Source organism: Bubalus kerabau, chromosome 6 (genome assembly GCF_029407905.1).
Source record: "Bubalus kerabau isolate K-KA32 ecotype Philippines breed swamp buffalo chromosome 6, PCC_UOA_SB_1v2, whole genome shotgun sequence".
NCBI classification, from domain to species: Eukaryota; Metazoa; Chordata; class Mammalia; order Artiodactyla; family Bovidae; genus Bubalus; species Bubalus kerabau.
In genome coordinates this window covers 16,905,455-16,923,595 of record NC_073629.1, presented here as the reverse complement: position 1 = coordinate 16,923,595, position 18,141 = coordinate 16,905,455, and the positions used below count along the sequence as shown (strand labels likewise).

Sequence of the window (18,141 nt, the reverse complement as noted above, 5' to 3'; positions counted from 1 at the left end):
GTTGTTATTGTTATCCTTTTTGCCTTTGACTGTCCCTGATTATTAGATGGTGAAATCGTGTTTTGTTTTGTTTTTTGTCTCCTCCCCATTCACTTCCACCGCCCATTTTCTGCTTTGAGGATGAATATCTGATGTGACTTGCTGGGATGTGATGAGGGTCATTGACAACCCGAATTCCTGGAGAACTAAAACGTTTTGGCCGTGTATAGGTTGATAAAACTGCTTTTGAGATCCTGCAACCATTGTCCTTAAAAAGATTAGACTCTCCCGGTGATTATTTCCGTTGTGAACGGGAAGTCGGAAAGTGTTGCTGGCATGAAAACTGATGATGAAAGACCTTAAAATGTACTGTTTTGATTATGATTTTTAAAGCCCCTTCTTGCCAAAATGTGTCCTAACTGGGAAGTATTTTTTTTTAAATTAGGTTCAAGTTGATGGGGAAGGAGTTGCAGGGGTAATTTCCACAGAGCATCTAGGGGAATTAATTGCTCTTTTAGAAGTAGCAAGCCTTACCCACCCCGTCCAGCTTCAGAGTTTCTGAATTGTTTCTCAAATTAGATTGTAAGCTCCCTGAGGGCAGCAACCAAGTCATATTGCTTTTGTATTTACTAAAATACTGGACACATAGTAGATACTCAATAAATACTTGTTATTTATTTTTTTCTGTAAAATTTCTCTGGCTATTTTTTTAAGTAGCTGGTTTTCAAAAAATGGTCAAGGGCACTCCTGTGTTGAAACCTGTATTTGTTCCTGCACTATTCCCTTGTCTCCAATACTTCTCACCTACTTTCATTAAATATTTTTATGCTATATGAAAGAGTACTTAACGAGATTCCTCACCTCTACTGTGATAACTTTGGGTATGTGTCTCTTTACTACTAAAAGGCTACTAATTCTGTGCCCTCCAGTGATCCATCCCAGATCACTTATTTTTGACCTGTTGCTCAGTGTTGCTACTACATAGGTGGTAAAATTTTGTTAGTCACACATTTCAAAGCACTTATAAGAGAGAAATGGAAGTTAATAGAATGATCAGGAGGTTCCCCTCCTCCCCTTTCCTAAGTAATTAATGTGGGTTTTGAAATGACTAATGTATTTGGGCTGACAGGTACTGTACATGCAATTGTTCTTACAGGTAGTCATGAAATTCTACTTAACAACTCATGCTCACAAATGGAAACACAGGTGGAGTAGAACACAATCTATATTTTTTAAGTTCTAGGAGAGGCTACTCCCATGGTTAGAATCTTCATCTTTGAGCCAATTACAATAATGCCTATAGTCTTCCTCTAGGTATTTTCTTTTCTTTTTTTTTTTTTTTTTCTGTTTGCTTTGAATCTAGGTACTTGGTTGAACAACACTTGATTTTTTGTAAGTTTTAAAACTTGACAATAATGGCAGCCTGGGAAAATGGACTTCTGTGTATCAAATAATCCTGTACTATCTAGACAGATTTACAGGCCTTTTTGTGCACCTGTGTAGGGAGAAGAGGTAATGGTTGAAAATTAGCCCCAAAGTTTCCTTAAAAATCTTTCTTGGTGATAGGGAATGTAGAACTCTTAATTCTTAATGACTGCATCAAACAATAAAGACCTGTGTGACACATTGACCCAATTGGGTGAAGGATTTATCCACAGGGAAGTTAGCTTTCTTTGTGACCCAAGAAATAGGTGAAATTCACTCTCAATAGTTCATGCTTGCATATTTCCTTAGAAACCCAACCTACCTGTCCCTCAAATCTGGCAGTCTTCTGGGCAGCCTAGAATTACCCTATGTGAAGTTTTATTAATGAAAAATAATATAGAGCAGAAAAGTATAAACTTGTCCTCTTTGGAATGGAATAAAACATGCAGAGTAACCTCCTTTTGAGCAATCCATAATATGAATGTTTTCTTTGTTTGCTAAATACAGCAACTGAGATTGCATTATAAAACAAAGTATGAATGAAGGCAACAAATTCAGTAGAATCTTTGCTTGTTGAAAGTGTTGTAACAAAAACTGATCTGGTTTTGGGAAGGCCCTGTGTGTTCCTTGTCTCTTTAAAGACTCAACAAAGTCATCTTGCTGGCAATAATGTCTCAAGTTTAAAATGATTTCCCAGAAGGACTTTCTTCCAAATAAAACTTTGTGCCAAATGCTTTTGATTTGGGACAAATTTGGGATTCTCTGTATATTAAGGTGAGTGGTGGAGGGTAATTGCCATTCTGGTTTCTTGGAACTTCGGACTTAGGAAACCAACATAAGCAGCCACAAAAGCAGGGTGCTGAAATTATTATCCAAGGAACTGAGATTGTGAGCAGTCACTGGGGCTAATACATGCCTTGTGGAAAGTTGTGGGAGCCCCTGCACCATACTGAGGGACAGAAACTTGAGGGAGAAAGGCTAGACTTGAGCTTGTCCTTTCCCAAATGACGGAGGACACATGCAGCTTATGTTTAAAAGGTTGTAAGACAGGTAAAGCTGTTTTCAAAGGTAGGTTGAATACAGCGTTTTAAATTGTTTTTATTTGAAGTATAGGCTGATCCCCTTCCTGGAAGGCTTTTGTTTCCAGGCTTTGCTGATTATCTTTCCTTCTGTCAGAGGGACTTTATATTTTCACTTATGGGATGACTTGATTCTTAACATTGTTTTGCTAACTATCAAGATAGCAAAACTTAACAAAGCCTGCTTATAAGGGACTGTAACCAAATTGTGCGCATAACTTTAAAATAAGCAAACATCACTTAACACATGTTTTATACATTTATTGTTGTGCAAAAATGGATTAGTACCCTAAAGAATTCATCAGACTATAAATGTCTCAAGAACAGGTGCATGTTGGTTTCTTTGAAGAAATGATAGTGGTGAAGGTGCTGATGAAAAAGGTTGAAAACATTTTACCTGCATTTAACATCTAAACTTTTTTTTCTTCCTTTTTTTTTTTTTTTTTTTAAATCTTTCAGTATTCTACCTTGTAAATACTGTTTGTATATACTGTAAATGATGACGTCGGTGGGCACTAACCGAGCCCGGGGAAACTGGGAACCACCTCAAAACCAAAACCAGACACAGCACAAGCAGCGGCCCCAGGTAAAGAACCCAAGGGCTATGGATCCATGGGGGAGCCTTGAGGTTGATACTGGTTTACATCTAGTACAGCAACATTCTGTGCTTTGGGTTATTAGTTTGGGTTCTTTATTCTTATTTTCTTATCCTTTCCTCTTTTCACTTGGGGCCTAATAACTGTTAATGACATGCTGTGATGCAATGTGCTTATTTTTATTGTTAATTTACTGCATTATGAGGCTTGGAAAGAATGGGTCCTGTGCTTTGTATCTCTAAGATAGCAGTTTCCTTTATTCATCTGGGTTGTTTCAGCAATATATTTCTCATTTCCTAGAATTTCCACTTTGACATCTCTTTAGCCAGTCTTTGTCTTGCCACCTTTTCCTTTCCTTTGCTCTTGTTTTCCCTAACTGGCCTTTTATTTTCCTGTCTCGTCTCATTGAGGCCTAATCTGATTTTTCCTTTCCCATGAGGAGTTAGCGTCTTTACTATGTTCCTTTAAGATTAACAAATGAAACACTACAGAGTATTGCACAGTTGTAAAGAGTAAATTAACCTGGGTGCTGAGGTTTATGAGGTTTTGTTTTTTTTTTTTAATTGAATTTAGATATATTTTTTAATAACCAGTTCGGTATTTGTTGGCACCTAATATGAATGAATCAGTTATATTTGGTTATGGTCAGATAAATATGTCAGATTAGAACTTTCTCTTATCCATTTTTCTTTTACTTTTCTTTCCAGGTGAATTTCTAGCAGAATTCTAGTATTTATCTCAGCTGGGGCTAAAATCTCTGACATCTTACAAGCATACATTGGATTCTTGGAGGATATGCTCAGTGTATCCTCAGACTAAACCTTATGCTATTCTCATCCCTAGGGAATAAGAGAGTGACGGTGATCATTGCAGGAACAGGGTTTTCACATGACTTTGCAAATACATGAAATTGAATTAAGGCACAGATGTTTCAAAGTGGTGTTTGATCCCAAAATGAGTCTCTTTAACTGTGAACATAAAAGCTCCGTGCTTTTTTGGAGAAAGTAGTGTGAAATACTGACAGCTTAACTCTGTGTTGTTGTTTTGTTCATTTAAGCATCTTACGTGGTGGAAAGAGCCTAATGGCTATATAGTCCATGGGGTCACAAAGAGTCAGACACGACTGAGCAACTGAAGTGAAGTGGTGGAAATGTTTTATTACTTGGTCATGTATAACAGGGAGAAGGAAATTGGGGTGGGAGATGGTGCATACTGATTGTTGTTGTTCAGTTGCTAAGTTGTGTCAGACTTCGTTTGCAACCCCATGGACTGTAGCCCACCAGGCTCCTCTGTCCATGGGATTTCCCAGGCAAGAATACTGGAGTGGGTTGCCATTTCCTTTTCCAGGGGATCTTCCCAACCCAGGAATTGAACCCGAGTCTCCTACTTGGCAGGTGGATTCTTTGCCGCTGAGCCACCTGGGAAGCCCAGTTGACTGTGTTGGTCCCTCTCATTTCTCTAAACTGTTGTCTCTTGATCTTGCTTTTTAGGCCACTGCAGAACAAATTCGACTTGCACAGATGATTTCGGACCATAATGATGCTGACTTTGAGGAAAAGGTGAAACAAGTGAGTGTATTTTTGATTTGTCTTAAGTTGTGAGAAAAAACATAAAGATTAAAGCGCAGTTAATAGGATTGATGCCTACCGGGATACTTTCCACTTTAGGTATTAAAAGAATTTTGACCTGAAATATAATAGGTTAAGCCAATACATGAGTGCTTTTATTGTCTGATTTACTGTGCCCCTTTGGACAGATACCATGTTCAAAGAGATTTTATCTTAATTTTAAACTCGTTATTGAATGACTTTATTAGTACTGTTGTATAGCAACATTGAGCATTTGTGGTATCTAGGAAATATGGAGAGTCATGGTATACTGAAGCCTGTGTGTTTCTGCATTTGATTCTCTATTAGATACTTTATTGTTCTATTGTTTTATAAATACTTTTGCCCCATCCTTAATCACAGGTGTTAGTATTTTGCTTTTGGAGCTGGAATGTCAAAATTCTGCATGTTTTGCTTTTTTAAACCTAATTCTTTCAGATTCAGCTGTGTCTTCTCCCTTTCCTTCATCTATTTTCCTTTTGTGGGGAGTGCAAGCTTGTTCATAATGGTTGTTGATCTTTCTCTTTCAGCTGATTGATATCACAGGCAAGAACCAGGATGAATGTGTCATTGCTTTGCATGACTGCAATGGAGATGTCAACAGAGCCATCAATGTACTGCTGGAAGGAAACCCAGATACGGTAGAGTGCTAATAAAGTGTTCCAAAAAGTGGGTCCCTGGTTGAAAGGCTAGTAAATTCCAAAAATAGCAAGTGGGGTCAACTTAAAGCATACTCTCTTATTCTCCAAATAAAGCAAGGAAGTGTCTTTATATTTGCTGGAGGTTGCAAACACTTAAAATTTTGTGCAATAAATAGGAGAAACAGATAAAATCAGTTTCTTTTAGTTGGCCTGGCATAATTGTTGATTCTAGGCTAATGACTACTTTCAAGACTTGGTTAGTCTTGAGTAAAGAGTTGCTGCTAAATAGCCTTAGTTACTAATAGATTTATTGCTGTTGAACAAAGCCACAGCCCTTCCTGGATTCTGATTTCAGAACAGTCCCACCAATATTAGCTTTACATTTCACAATACCTTTTTTTTTTTCACAATACCTTTTTATCATGTGAACTTATTTTTGTTGAAGTAGCAGAGAAAGAAATCTTTTTAAAAAATAATTTATTTTGTTCATGAATTTTTGGCTGCTCTGGGTCTTTGTTACTGTTCTCAGGCTTTCTCTAGTTGCGGAGAGGAGCTGTTTTTCATTGAGCTGTGCAGGCTTCTCACTGTGGTGGCTTCTCTTGTTGCAGAGCACAGGCTCTAGGCACACGGGCTTTAGTAGTTGCAGCGTTTGGGCTCGGTAGTTGTGGCTCGAAGGCTTAATTGCTCCGATGCATTTGGGATCTTTCCAGACCAGGGATCCAACTCATGTCCCGTGCATTGACATATGGGTTCCTAACCACTGGATGACCAGGGAAGCCTGAGAAACAAACTTTACAGCTTGTTGACCATTCCTGGAGATGGTAGGGGATATTGGAGGAACTCTTGCCCTGGAATTTAGAGTTGATTTCACCTTTTCCTTTCCACTTAATGAGAATGCTGTGTTTTGTTACTGTCTTACTATTGTATCAGATTGTTATGTCCCTTAAGAATAGGATTGTGCCTTACTAAATAATCTTTGGGGTGTTCTGCAGTGTTTAGTAGAGACCTTTATTATTAGTTTTTTAAATGAGCAGTGTATCATTTGAAGTCGTTTTCATTTTGTTGATCTTACTCAGGGGATTTTTGGTTGAGATTGAAAACCAGATTTCATCCTTAGATTAACTGATTGATGTTACAGTGTTAATTTACCTGATTGTTGGAGGTTTGTCAGTTTCTTTGAGACAATGGAAAATAACAGTGAAAACTGTTTTTAGTCATTGAATTTAGATTTGTAGATTTTTTTTCTTTAAAAGTGTGGTCCTAGATTAGGTTTTACAATTATTGCTTTTGTTTGAAAATTACTACCTGAATAATCAGATAGCAGTTTTGGTTCATTTTGAGTTTACTCTGGAGTAATTGCCTCAAGATTTTTCAGGGAGTAGGAAGGAGAGGAAGTAGGACTACTTATGCTTTCTAAAAGTGTTTTTTTTTTGAGACGTCGCTGGAAGTTCAGTGGTTAAGACTCCAGGCTCCCAATGCGCTGGCCGTGGGTCTGATCCCTAGTCGGGGGATAAGGTCCTGCATGCTGCATAGTGTGGCAGAAAAAAAAATGTGGAAAAATTTTATTTTGCACAAGTCACATTTTGTTTCACCTTCTAGTACTAGAAGTCTGACCTTCTTCCACAGTATTAAAAAAATAAGCTAGAGAATGTAGGTTTATGCCCCAAATAAACCAGCAACTAGTGAAACCAGTGGGAATCAGTCAGCTGCCAGGAATGTTGCATGTATTTGGGTGGATGAGATCATATCAGAAAACTAGCAGTGCCTTTGGGCAAAGCATAATAATTCTTTTTATGTATAGAACCCATCTGGTGCCAGCAGCTGATAAATAACCAGAGAGAAGCCAAAAGGTGACAGGTTTCTGAAACCTTCCAGGTTTTGATACAGATTAGCACAAACTCTTAAGGACTAACTGTTTTGAGTCTCATTTCCAGAGTTCCTGATGGCAGGTTTAGGTATGAGGTTACTATAATTTATGAATTAAAGCTACTATGAGCATAAAGTGACCTACAACTTAATGTGGAATCAGGGTGGGTTGGAAGAATAGGCAACATGCTACTGCTAGGTCCTAGGTGAAGAAGTGAAGTGAAGTCGCTCAGTTGTGTCCGACTCTTTGCGACCCCATGGACAGTAGCCTATCAGGCTCCATCGTCCATGGGATTTTCCAGGCAAGAGTACTGGAGTGGGCTGCCATTTGCTTCTCCAGGGGATCTTCCCAACCCAGGGATCAAACCTGGGTCTCCTGCATTGCAGACAGATGCTTTACCGTCTGAGCCAGGTGCTAGGTGGATGCTTAATATTTTTTTTGGCCAAGCTGTGTGGCTTGCAAGGTCTTAGTTTCCTGACCAGGGATTGAACCTGTGTCCCCTGTATTTTAAGGCAAATTGTTAGCCACTGGACCACCAGGGAAGTTCCTTTAATACAGTTACGTATTTAGTTATTTATTTTTATTTGGTCATGCTGGGTCTTCAGTGCTGCTTGAGGGTTTTTCTCTAGTTGGGGCAAGTGCAGACGGCTCTTTTGGTGCATGGGCTTCTCATTGCGGTGGCTTCTCTTGTTGCAGAGCACAGGCTCTAGGCACACAAACTTCAGTAGTTGCAGTGTGTTGGCTTAGTTGCTCCGTGGCATCCTGTAGTATAGTTTTAAATTTACTTGTTTTGAACTTAAAGATGTTTAAATTGTGGTGAAATACAGTAGAGGAAATTCACTAATTTAACCATTTTAAGTAAACAATTCTTTGTCACTAAGGACAGTCAGTGCTGGACAGCCATTCTTGTTGTGTAATCACCAAGTTGTATCTGACTCTTCTGCAACCCCCTGGACCGTAGCCCGCCAGCTTCCTCCATCCATGGGATTTCCCAGGCAAGAATACTGGAGTGGACTGCCTTGACCTCCTCCAGGAGGTCTTCCTGATCCAAGGATCCAAACTGTGTCTGCTGCTGGGCAGCAGACTCTGCCACCGAGCCTCCTGGGAGGCCCTGTGCAACCATTCCCACTGCCCTTTCCAGAACTGGTCCATTTCCCAGTGAGAAACCGTGTCCATAGAACAATTAACTCTCCATGCCCCACTCCCAGCTCAGGTAACACCTTCTGTTTGTGGTATCCCATATAAGGTATTGCCTATTCTTGGTACCTCATATAAGTGGAATCAAATATTTGTCCTTTTGTGTTTCATTTAGCAAAATATTTTTAAGGTTTATCTGTATTGTGATTTGTGTCAGAATTTTAGTCCTTTGGAAGACTGAGTAATAGTCTGTTGTGTGTTTATAGCACATTTTGTTTATCCACTTATCATTGGCAAACACTTCAGATTATTTGGAAATGTAGACATCAGAGTACTTTGATTTCCTAAATTCTTCAGCATGTTTTCCTAAAAGGATACTGTTTTATATGACAATATTATTGTTAGCCCTGAGAAAATTAATAGTAATTTCATATTGCTATTCCATTTTTTTAAAGTTATTTGATAGCTGTTACTGAGCAAACTTTCCTCAGCGATCAATGCAAGGAAATAGAGGAAAACAATAGAATGGGAAAGACTAGAAATGTCTTCAAGAAAATTAGAGATACCAAGGGAACGTTTCATGCAAAGATGGGCTCGATAAAGGACAGAAACAGTATGGACCTAACAGAAGCAGAAGATATTAAGAGGTGGCAAGAATACACAGAATAACTGTACAAAAAAGATCTTCACGACCAAGATAATCACGATGATGTGATCACTCACCTAGAGCCAGACATCCTGGAATGTGAAGTCAAGTGGGCCTTAGAAAGCATCACTACGAACAAAGCTAGTGGAGGTGATGGAATTCTGGTTGAGCTATTTTAAATCCTGGAAGATGATGCTGTGAAAGTGCTGCACTCAATATGCCAGCAAATTTGGAAAACTCAGCAGTGGCCACAGGACTGGAAAAGGTCAGTTTTCATTCCAATCCCAAAGAAAGGCAATGCCAAAGAATGCTCAAACTACCGCACAATTGCACTCATCTCACACACTAGTAAAGTAATGCTCAAAATTCTCCAAGCCAGGCTTCAGCAATACGTGAACTGTGAACTTCCAGATGTTCAAGCTGGTTTTAGAAAAGGCAGAGGAATCAGAGATCATATTGCCAGCATCTGCTGGATCGTGGAAAAAGCAAGGGAGTTCTAGAAAAACATCTATTTCTGCTTTATTGACTATGCCAAAGCCTTTGTGTGGATCACAATAAACTGTGGAAAATTCTTCAAGAGATAGGACTACCAGACCACCTGACCTGCCTCTTGAGAAACCTATATGCAGGTCAGGAAGCAACAGTTAGAACTGGACATGGAACAACAGACTGGTTCCAAATAGGAAAAGGAGTACGTCAAGACTGTATATTGTCACCCTGCTTTTTTAACTTATATGCAGAGTACATCATGAGAAACGCTGGGCTAGAAGAAGCACAAGCTGGAATCAAGATTGCTAGGAGAAATATCAATAACCTCAGATATGCAGATGACACCACCCTTACGGCAGAAAGTGAAGAGGAACTCAAAAGCCTCTTGATGAAAGTGAAAGAGGAGAGTGAAAAAGTTGGCTTAAAGCTCAACATTCAGAAAACTAAGATCATGGCATCTGGTCCCATCACTTCATGGGAAATAGATGGGGAAACAGTGTCAGACTTTATTTTTCTGGGCTCCAAAATCACTGCAGATGTTGATTGCAGCCATGAAATTAAAAGACGCTTACTCCTTGGAAGGAAAGTTATGACCAACCTAGACAGCATATTGAAAAGCAGAGACATTACTTTGCCAACAAAGGTCCGTCTAGTCAAGGCTATGGTTTTTCCTGTGGTCATGTATGGATGTGAGAGTTGGACTGTAAAGAAAGCTGAGCACTGAAGAATTGATGCTTTTGAACTGTGGTGTTGGAGAAGACTCTTGAGAGTCCCTTGGACTGCAAGGAGATCCAACCAGTCCATTCTGAAGGAGATCAGCCCTGGGATTTCTTTGGAAGGAATGATGCTAAAGCTGAAACTCCAGTACTTTGGCCACCTCATGCGAAGAGTTGACTCATTGGAAAAGACCCTGATGCTGGGAGGGATTGGGGGCAGGAGGAGAAGGGGACGACAGAGGATGAGATGGCTGGATGGCATCACTGACTCGATGGACATGAGTCTGAGTGAACTCTGGGAGTTGGTGATGGACAGGGAGGCCTGGCATGCTGCAATTCATGGGGTTGCAAAGAGTCGGACATGACTGAACTGAACTGAGCAAACAGGGCCATAGTAATTTGATATTACGTAATTTGGTATTTGGAATCTTGGTGTCCAGGATGGTAAACATGATAGTCTTGGCATTTGAACTGAAACTTACTTGTACACGTTTGAACTTATTTGTACATGTTTTCTGCAAAAATTATAAATCAGTATATGTATATGTTTAAAACTTGAAATCTATAAGGAATTCTCTGGCAGTCCAGTGGTTAAGACTCTCTGCTCTTTGACTCTGCTGAGCACCTGGGTTCAGTCCCTGGTCAGGGAACTGAGAACTTGCAAGCCACAAGGCAAGGCAAAAAAAAAAACAACTTTAAGTTTATAAAATTCATTTTCCTAAGGAATGAGTTTTTGCGCGACTGTTGAGCTTATTTTCCTTGCTATAAATATTTGTTCCTGAACTCCTTTGAGGAAGGTTGAATTGTATTATAGCAATTTCAGATGTGTAAGGGGAACACAGTGAGTAAAATGAGACATAGCATGTCTCAAGGCCGGGGCTGTGCTTTCCTGACTGCTGTTTGGTCTTCTTTTAAATAAAGGAAATTGGTGTGTGTGGAAGGGGTGGGTTAGGGAGCAGGTGTAGTTGTTTTCCTCCTAAATTCTAGGTTGCTTAATTTGTGACTGTACTCGAGTCAAATGCTATTCATTTACTCTGAATTCAAAGTTAACTTTTAGAAACTTTGAGTTTTCCGCTTTGTTTGACATAGATAAGGCTATAAAAAATTGGAAATTACTGAATGCATAGGGAATTAGTGTTTTCAGCCTGGGAAACACACTTGAAAGGACGAACCAGTAAGTAACTAGGCCCTTTGACTAAGGGGACACCAAGTGACTGAACTGGATGGAGATCTCGGTGACCCTTTTGGGAATGATTCCTGCATCCGTTTGCTCATAAGCACCTCCTCCACAGAAAGGGCTTAAATTTTGCAGTGATAGGTGCAGAATTTGTCTTGAGATCCTGTCTATACGCTCAACTTAAACAGAAGTAAACTTATAGAAGTATCTTACATACAGATACTGAGAGAATGGTTAACAGTTGTCCCAACTTTTATCTCTCATTTCCTGGTAGCAACCTATACTGATTTGACATGAATGTTCTTCTCTCCTTTAGCATTCCTGGGAGATGGTCGGGAAGAAGAAGGGAGTCTCAGGACAGAAGGATGGTGGCCAAACGGAATCCAATGAGGAAGGCAAAGAAAATCGAGACCGGGACAGAGACTATAGTCGGCGACGTGGTGGGCCACCAAGACGGGGAAGAGGTGCCAGCCGTGGACGAGAGTGTATGCATGGGGCTTTAACAAAACCAGCTGTGGGTTAGTAGTGTCTAGACTTGAGGGATGTCAGGGCCTTGTGAGGCTAAACCTGGTAACCATTATCTTTTTTATTTTTTTTACGATCATCTGTTCTGAGATCTTGGCATTTCTTACATACAGATTTTTTTAGCAACAGCCACCAGTTTAGCATGAAATTACCTTGTTAGCTGTTTGTAAGATTTTTTGACTGGGAACCATTCCCCTAGTAACCATCATGTTCTGTCCTTCTAGCTCATTTTCTCTTCTTTGTTTTTGTCTCCCCCTCATCATGTATGCACACAGTTTATATATATTTTTTCTGTTCACTTTACTCTGGCCATTTGTAGTGTTCTGTTTTTAAATTTCAGTTCGAGGTCAGGAAAATGGATTAGATGGCACCAAGAGCGGAGGGCCTTCTGGAAGAGGCACAGAAAGAGGCAGAAGAGGTCGTGGCCGAGGCAGAGGTGATCAGTTTGTTGGGGGAATGGATGTTGGGGACATGCTACTCTATTAGTTTAGTAGGGGGTCTGCTTTATTTAAAAAAAAAAAAAAATCAATCTCAAAAATATACAAGCAACTCCTACAGCTCAATTCCAGAAAAATAAATGACCCAATCAAAAAATGGGCCAAAGAACTAAAGAGACATATCTCCAAAGAAGACATACAGATGGCTAACAAACACATGAAAAGATGCTCAACATCACTCATTATCAGAGAAATGCAAATCAAAACCACTATGAGGTACCATTTCACCCCAGTCAGAATGGCTGCAATCCAAAATTCTACAAGCAATAAATGCTGGAGAGGGTGTGGAGAAAAGCGAACCCTCTTACACTGTTGGTGGGAATGCAAACTAGTACAGCCACTATGGAGAACAGTGTGGAGATTCCTTAAAAAACTGGAAATAAAACTGCCTTATGATCCAGCAATCCCACTGCTGGGCATACACTCTGAGGAAACCAGAAGGGAAAGAGACACGTGTACCCTAATGTTCATCGCAGCACTGTTTGTAATAGCCAGGACATGGAAGCAACCTAGATGTCCATCAGCAGATGAATGGATAAGAAAGCTGTGGTACATATACACAATGGAGTATTACTCAGCCATTAAAAAGAATACATTTGAACCAGTACTAATGAGGTGGATGAAACTGGAGCCTATTATACAGAGTGAAGTAAGCCAGGAAGAAAAACACCAATACAGTATACTAACTCATATATATGGAATTTAAAAAGATGGTAACAATAACCCTGTATATAGACAGCAAAAGAGACACTGATGTATAGAACAGTCTTTTGGACTCTGTGGGAGAGGGAGAGGGTGGGATGATATGGGAGAATGGCATTGAAATACGTATAATATCATATATGCAATGAGTCGCCAGTCCAGGTTTGATGCACGATACTGGATGCTTGGGTCTGGTGCACTGGGATGACCCAGAGGGATGGTATGGGGAGGGAGGAGGGTTCAGGATGGGGAACACATGTATACCTGTGGCGGATTCATTTCAATATTTGGCAAAACCAATACAATATTGTAAAGTTTAAAAATAAAATTAAAAAATTCAGATGGATGCTGGATACCTTAATTGTTGAGATACAGTGCAAATTCTAGAGATTACTGTGAGGGCAGTGGGGATGAAAGTAGATGTCATTTCCTCTAGTATTGTTATTACTGTAATTGTTTAAGGATCTGGCAGTTCAGTCAGCAAAGAAACAATCTTATCAATAATAAGGATTGTCCTCCTGTATTAACTGATGAGCCTCAGAGTGAGAGAAGGAACATCTAATGATGTCAACCACTTACTTTCCAAAGTTGCCTCAGTTGGCATGGTGGTTTATATCAACTTTTAAAATGTTTCCCTCTCCCTCTTTAGGTGGCTCTGGTAGGCGCGGAGGAAGGTTTTCTGCTCAAGGAATGGGGTGAGTTTCATTGATCCAATGTCAAAGTTTTTAATTTTTTTTCATAAGTGTTACCATAGTAGCTTGATGTGGTTAATATTCTGGTATCCTGAGGATAACAGGCAGCTAAGTAACCAAATGTGATCAGACAGATTGCTATAGTATTTCATCAGATGTGTCCAGACATTGGGCTTATTTTAGTGAGATAAGCATTTACCACCTGGGTTACTTTATCTCATAACTTCATGTGAATATATATACCTGCTGTTTTTCCAAAATCTTCATGTGGATTTTATCAGTGGCCTAATGCAAGGAGAATGATAGATATATATCTAAGATTATATCATGAAATTTTAGGTAAGCTGGTACAATGAGGAAAAGTGAACAGACAAGATTCTAATTGCCCTCCTTTTGAGTTAATTTCAACTGATGTTGCTTAGAGCTCAGAGGCTCTTAAGCTTTTTATTTATTTTTTCTCCCAGAACCTTTAACCCAGCTGATTATGCAGAGCCGGCCAATACTGATGATAACTATGGCAATAATAGCGGCAATACATGGAACAACACTGGCCACTTTGAACCAGACGATGGGACGAGTGAGTGACTGTTTTATTCATTTTTTGTCTTTTGGAACCTAAGGAAGTAATTTTTTTGAGGTTATACTAACATAAGAAAATGGAGGTATAGTTTTTGAGTGCTGAGACAGGGAGAGTAAGGGATAACGGTTGTATTACTGTGTACTCTGTATTTATTGTGTGCCTACAGGCACATTATACATGCTGTTTCCCTGATCTGTCACTATTTTATAAAACAAACATTATTGTCACTTTTCAGATGACAAGATTTAGATTGCAGGAGTGATTATGAAATTTGCTAGTATCTGAACTTAGAATTTTTCGACTCCGTAAGGCCTTGTGCTCTTTTCATTATACTGTCAGCTCCCAGTTGTATTTCCTAGTGTTTCTGTTTGGCTTTGCCTTTTGACAAGATATCCAGGATTACTCAACCCACTACTTGTAGAGGTGAACAGGGCCCAGAATCAAAGCCCACTGTTAATTTGTTTTTGCATACAGAGATAGGAATGTCTTTTTCCTTTAATTTTTGGTAAATATCAGTATCTGGGCAAGAAGAAAATCTGGAGACTTTTAGCCTCTCATTGTTGGATAGTGTTCTGGGTGTGATAGGGTATTATGGGATTTGCTTTTTTTTGTTCGCTGACTTTGGTGCATATCTGGGTAGCATAGATGTTTGTGGATATGTTAGGCTTGTGGGACACAGCAAGATGTATTTGGAAGTAAAAAATACTTTGATTACTTTAAATGAGAGCGGCCTCTGGGTTCCAGAGTATTTTCTTCTGAGGAGATCAACTATCTCCTTCTGGCTGAGTCAGCACTTGGAAAGAAAAGCCTGAGACTTTTTTTGTCTTATAAAGGGGGGATGGGTTAATAGAGGAGCATGAAATAGGCTCTCTTGACTATTTATCCACTTAAATTTGCCTTACCCCCCTTTCAGAGATCTGTTACCTTAATCTTGCATCTTTAGGAAGGTCTTTGGCACAAACTTCTTCTCACCTACTGACCACAGTATGCTATAACTCAGGTCCTGAGTATTACATGCTTTTTGTTCATCAAGCTGTCTTAAAAGCTCGTTTTGAATACAGATTTTTCAGGAGCAGAGGCTAAAGTTATTGTCAAGCTACATAACTTTTTGAGCTTCCTTATTGGCTATGAAATGTCCTTCTCTATTTTAACTTTGGAGGCATTAGAACTCTTCATTCATCTCTTCATGGCTTTTTAGAGCATTGGTAGCAGTCTGAATAACAAAAGTTGAGGGATTTGTTTTTAGTTGTGGACAGAAAATTAAGTATGGAGTCCCAGTCCTAGGTTGGTTGGAAAAAGAGGAAAGGAAGAGGTGTGTATTTGCTTATACCATGTAGAGAAGAGCAAATCTGGGAGGCTGGAATCAGAACTTCTGATCTGTGGCTGAATGAAAGATTTTGTGCTGCTCCTGTCATCTTGTTAGTGTTGGGTTAGCTCCATGCATTCATCCTTGTTAGTTTGATGAGTTGAACTTTTCATGCATGATCTCTTTTTATGTTTTCATGATAGCAAACTTCAAATTCCCTTTTTATTTTAAAAAGAGACTGAAATCTACCCTTAAAATATCCACAGGTACAGTGGGAGTTGTTTGTTGGGGGCAAACATTCTCATTCACAAGCAAAATTTCACTGGTTGTTTTTTCTTTTCTTTTCTTTTTTGTTTCAGGACTTGATTTCATTGGGGTTGAGGGGTCAAATTATCCCCGAAAATTTGAGACTGCTCCTGGTATGATACATCCAGGCGCCTAACTGCCCCGGATATTTAATAATAGATTTTTATGAACTGAAATATCTGTGGATATGTCATCTTTATGTCTTCCTGCTTTTTATTTTTCTGCTTTTTCCTTTCATTCTGTGCCTGTTTTTCTTACTTAGAAAATTGCTTAATGAACACTTAATATTTACTTTGTGCTTTTTGCTGGTGGAGTGGAAGCCCTAATCTGTTAGAATATTTGAACGCTTTCTGCGTCTTAATGCTTCCTCAGTGTGTAGTCTTTTTCCTTAGCTGTGACCATATGTCCTGTATAGGAAGGTGTCAAGTAGCTGTCTGCAGTCTTCCTTTCCATTCCAAATACAGTCACCAGAGTGCAAGGGGGACAATTCTTGCATGAGAGATAGCTTCTAAGTAGTACGTAACTTCTTAGATCACTTCTAATTCTAGGATTGTGTGTATGTGTTAACCCACATTCTGGATTCCAGTTAACGACAGTGGGATGGATGTCAATGGGGAGGAAGAATGGTATCACCAGAGAGGGAGAGAAAAATGTTATTTGTAGCTTGCTTAAATTGAGATTGGACTTTGATTTGGAGAACATTGTCATTGTTAAGTGGCTTGAAATTTCTGTGGTACAATTTTAACACTGTCCTGGGAAAGGCATTGCACTGACATATTTTTCTCTAGGAAATAGGATTTTTCATTATTAAATGTTTAGAAGAATTTCAGATGGGTTTTGTAGGTATTAGAATGTTTCTTTTCAGTGACCATGAAATCTGAATGCCAGACCTTCATTCTTTGATTCTTGTAAGAAGTTTTCTCCATTTGGAGAGAATGCTGTAAGAATTATTAAATATATACTGTTATTCTAGAGAAGAAAACCAGGAGTTTTCTTGTCTTTTCTACAGATAAGTGCCTATTTCTTAGTGTGGTCCTTTGCTTGAAGGGAAGAATTTTAGGTCTCAGAAACTCACCCATATTCCTTAAGAAAAGGCAGGTTCCTTTTCTGAGGAGGACATGTGTATATGTGACACAAAACAAGGGGAATGTGGAAGATAGTTTGATTATTTATGGACCTCTTCTACAGAAACTGTATCTGCACTACGTTATTACCAACAGGAGGAGAATGCATAACTCCATTGTCTGTGCCATGAGCTCAGCAGGTCAGATTTCATGTCTCCTATAGTTAGGATTAGTATGGTAATTATCACACATACTTGATTTTTCCAGTTTCACCTTGTGTCTTCTGAAAATAACAGTCAGCAGGGTTTTTTAATTTAGTTCCCATAGCAGATAGATGTCAGTGCTCTGTTTGGATTTCAGGCCTTTCCTTCTTCATTGCCCTTCGACTGTCTTGTCGAGACCATTTGTGTTCCTCTGCCCCTGCTGCCACATCTCTTCAGACTGCTGGCAGTATTGTCTTATACTCAATAGATAGAGTTTGCATGTTTTGGCTTGAATTATCTGCTGCCATTTCACTGACCAGACCACTGAGTCAGGCCTGAAGGTCTATAAGAGATTGCTTGGAGTGCTGGATCTACTGGAGTCTTGCTCTTACTTGCATTTTGTTTCTCTCTCTTGCTGTCTCGCGCTGTTTCCTATTACAGCTGTGTGACAAAAACTGAAAGTAGCTGTGAAATTTAATTAGAACCCTGGTGTTCTGAGGTATTCTAAAAAGTCTTTTCCTCCCTCTGAAGCCCAAGAATCCTTTCTGATTACTAAATGCTGGTTATACTTTTGGCTGCCAAAAAATTTAATGCATTAGTATTTTCTACACATGCTTTGTACTGGCATTTAAAGTCACTTCATTGTGTTTCCTTTATTCCCAGGCGCATGGAGGACTGCAACAGAGGAGTGGGGAACTGAAGATTGGAATGAAGATGTGAGTATTCCCATGTTATTCCTCATTAGTACCTTCTATCCCTAAGTGATGTTTTAGGGATAGAAAATGGGTATGATTCTACCCCTTAAAATTCACCCTAAAGATTCTGACCCAAAACTTTTACATCCAAAATAGTGTTCTGAGCCAGAACATTTCACATATGTTATATGAAGGAGACTGGGCATGAACAG

At 39.3% G+C, this 18,141-nt stretch overlaps 1 protein-coding gene across 19 annotated transcripts in view; it reads left to right on the top strand.

The window, feature by feature from the left end:
* UBAP2L (ubiquitin associated protein 2 like) overlaps positions 1–18,141 on the top strand; it is a 47,442-nt gene that overhangs the window by 1,887 nt on the left and 27,414 nt on the right. For 10 of the 19 annotated variants that reach the window (XM_055584173.1, XM_055584170.1, XM_055584166.1 and 7 more), the window contains exons 2-10: positions 2,943–3,069; positions 4,570–4,647; positions 5,217–5,327; positions 11,676–11,844; positions 12,225–12,320; positions 13,733–13,778; positions 14,240–14,352; positions 16,021–16,080; positions 17,898–17,950. In XM_055584173.1, the coding sequence (XP_055440148.1) occupies positions 2,980–3,069; positions 4,570–4,647; positions 5,217–5,327; positions 11,676–11,844; positions 12,225–12,320; positions 13,733–13,778; positions 14,240–14,352; positions 16,021–16,080; positions 17,898–17,950 (816 nt within the window). In that variant the 5' untranslated portion in view covers positions 2,943–2,979. The remainder of the gene's footprint in view (positions 1–2,942; positions 3,070–4,569; positions 4,648–5,216; positions 5,328–11,675; positions 11,845–12,224; positions 12,321–13,732; positions 13,779–14,239; positions 14,353–16,020; positions 16,081–17,897; positions 17,951–18,141) is intronic. The other 9 variants (XM_055584180.1, XM_055584178.1, XM_055584179.1 and 6 more) reach the window with 1 other exon arrangement.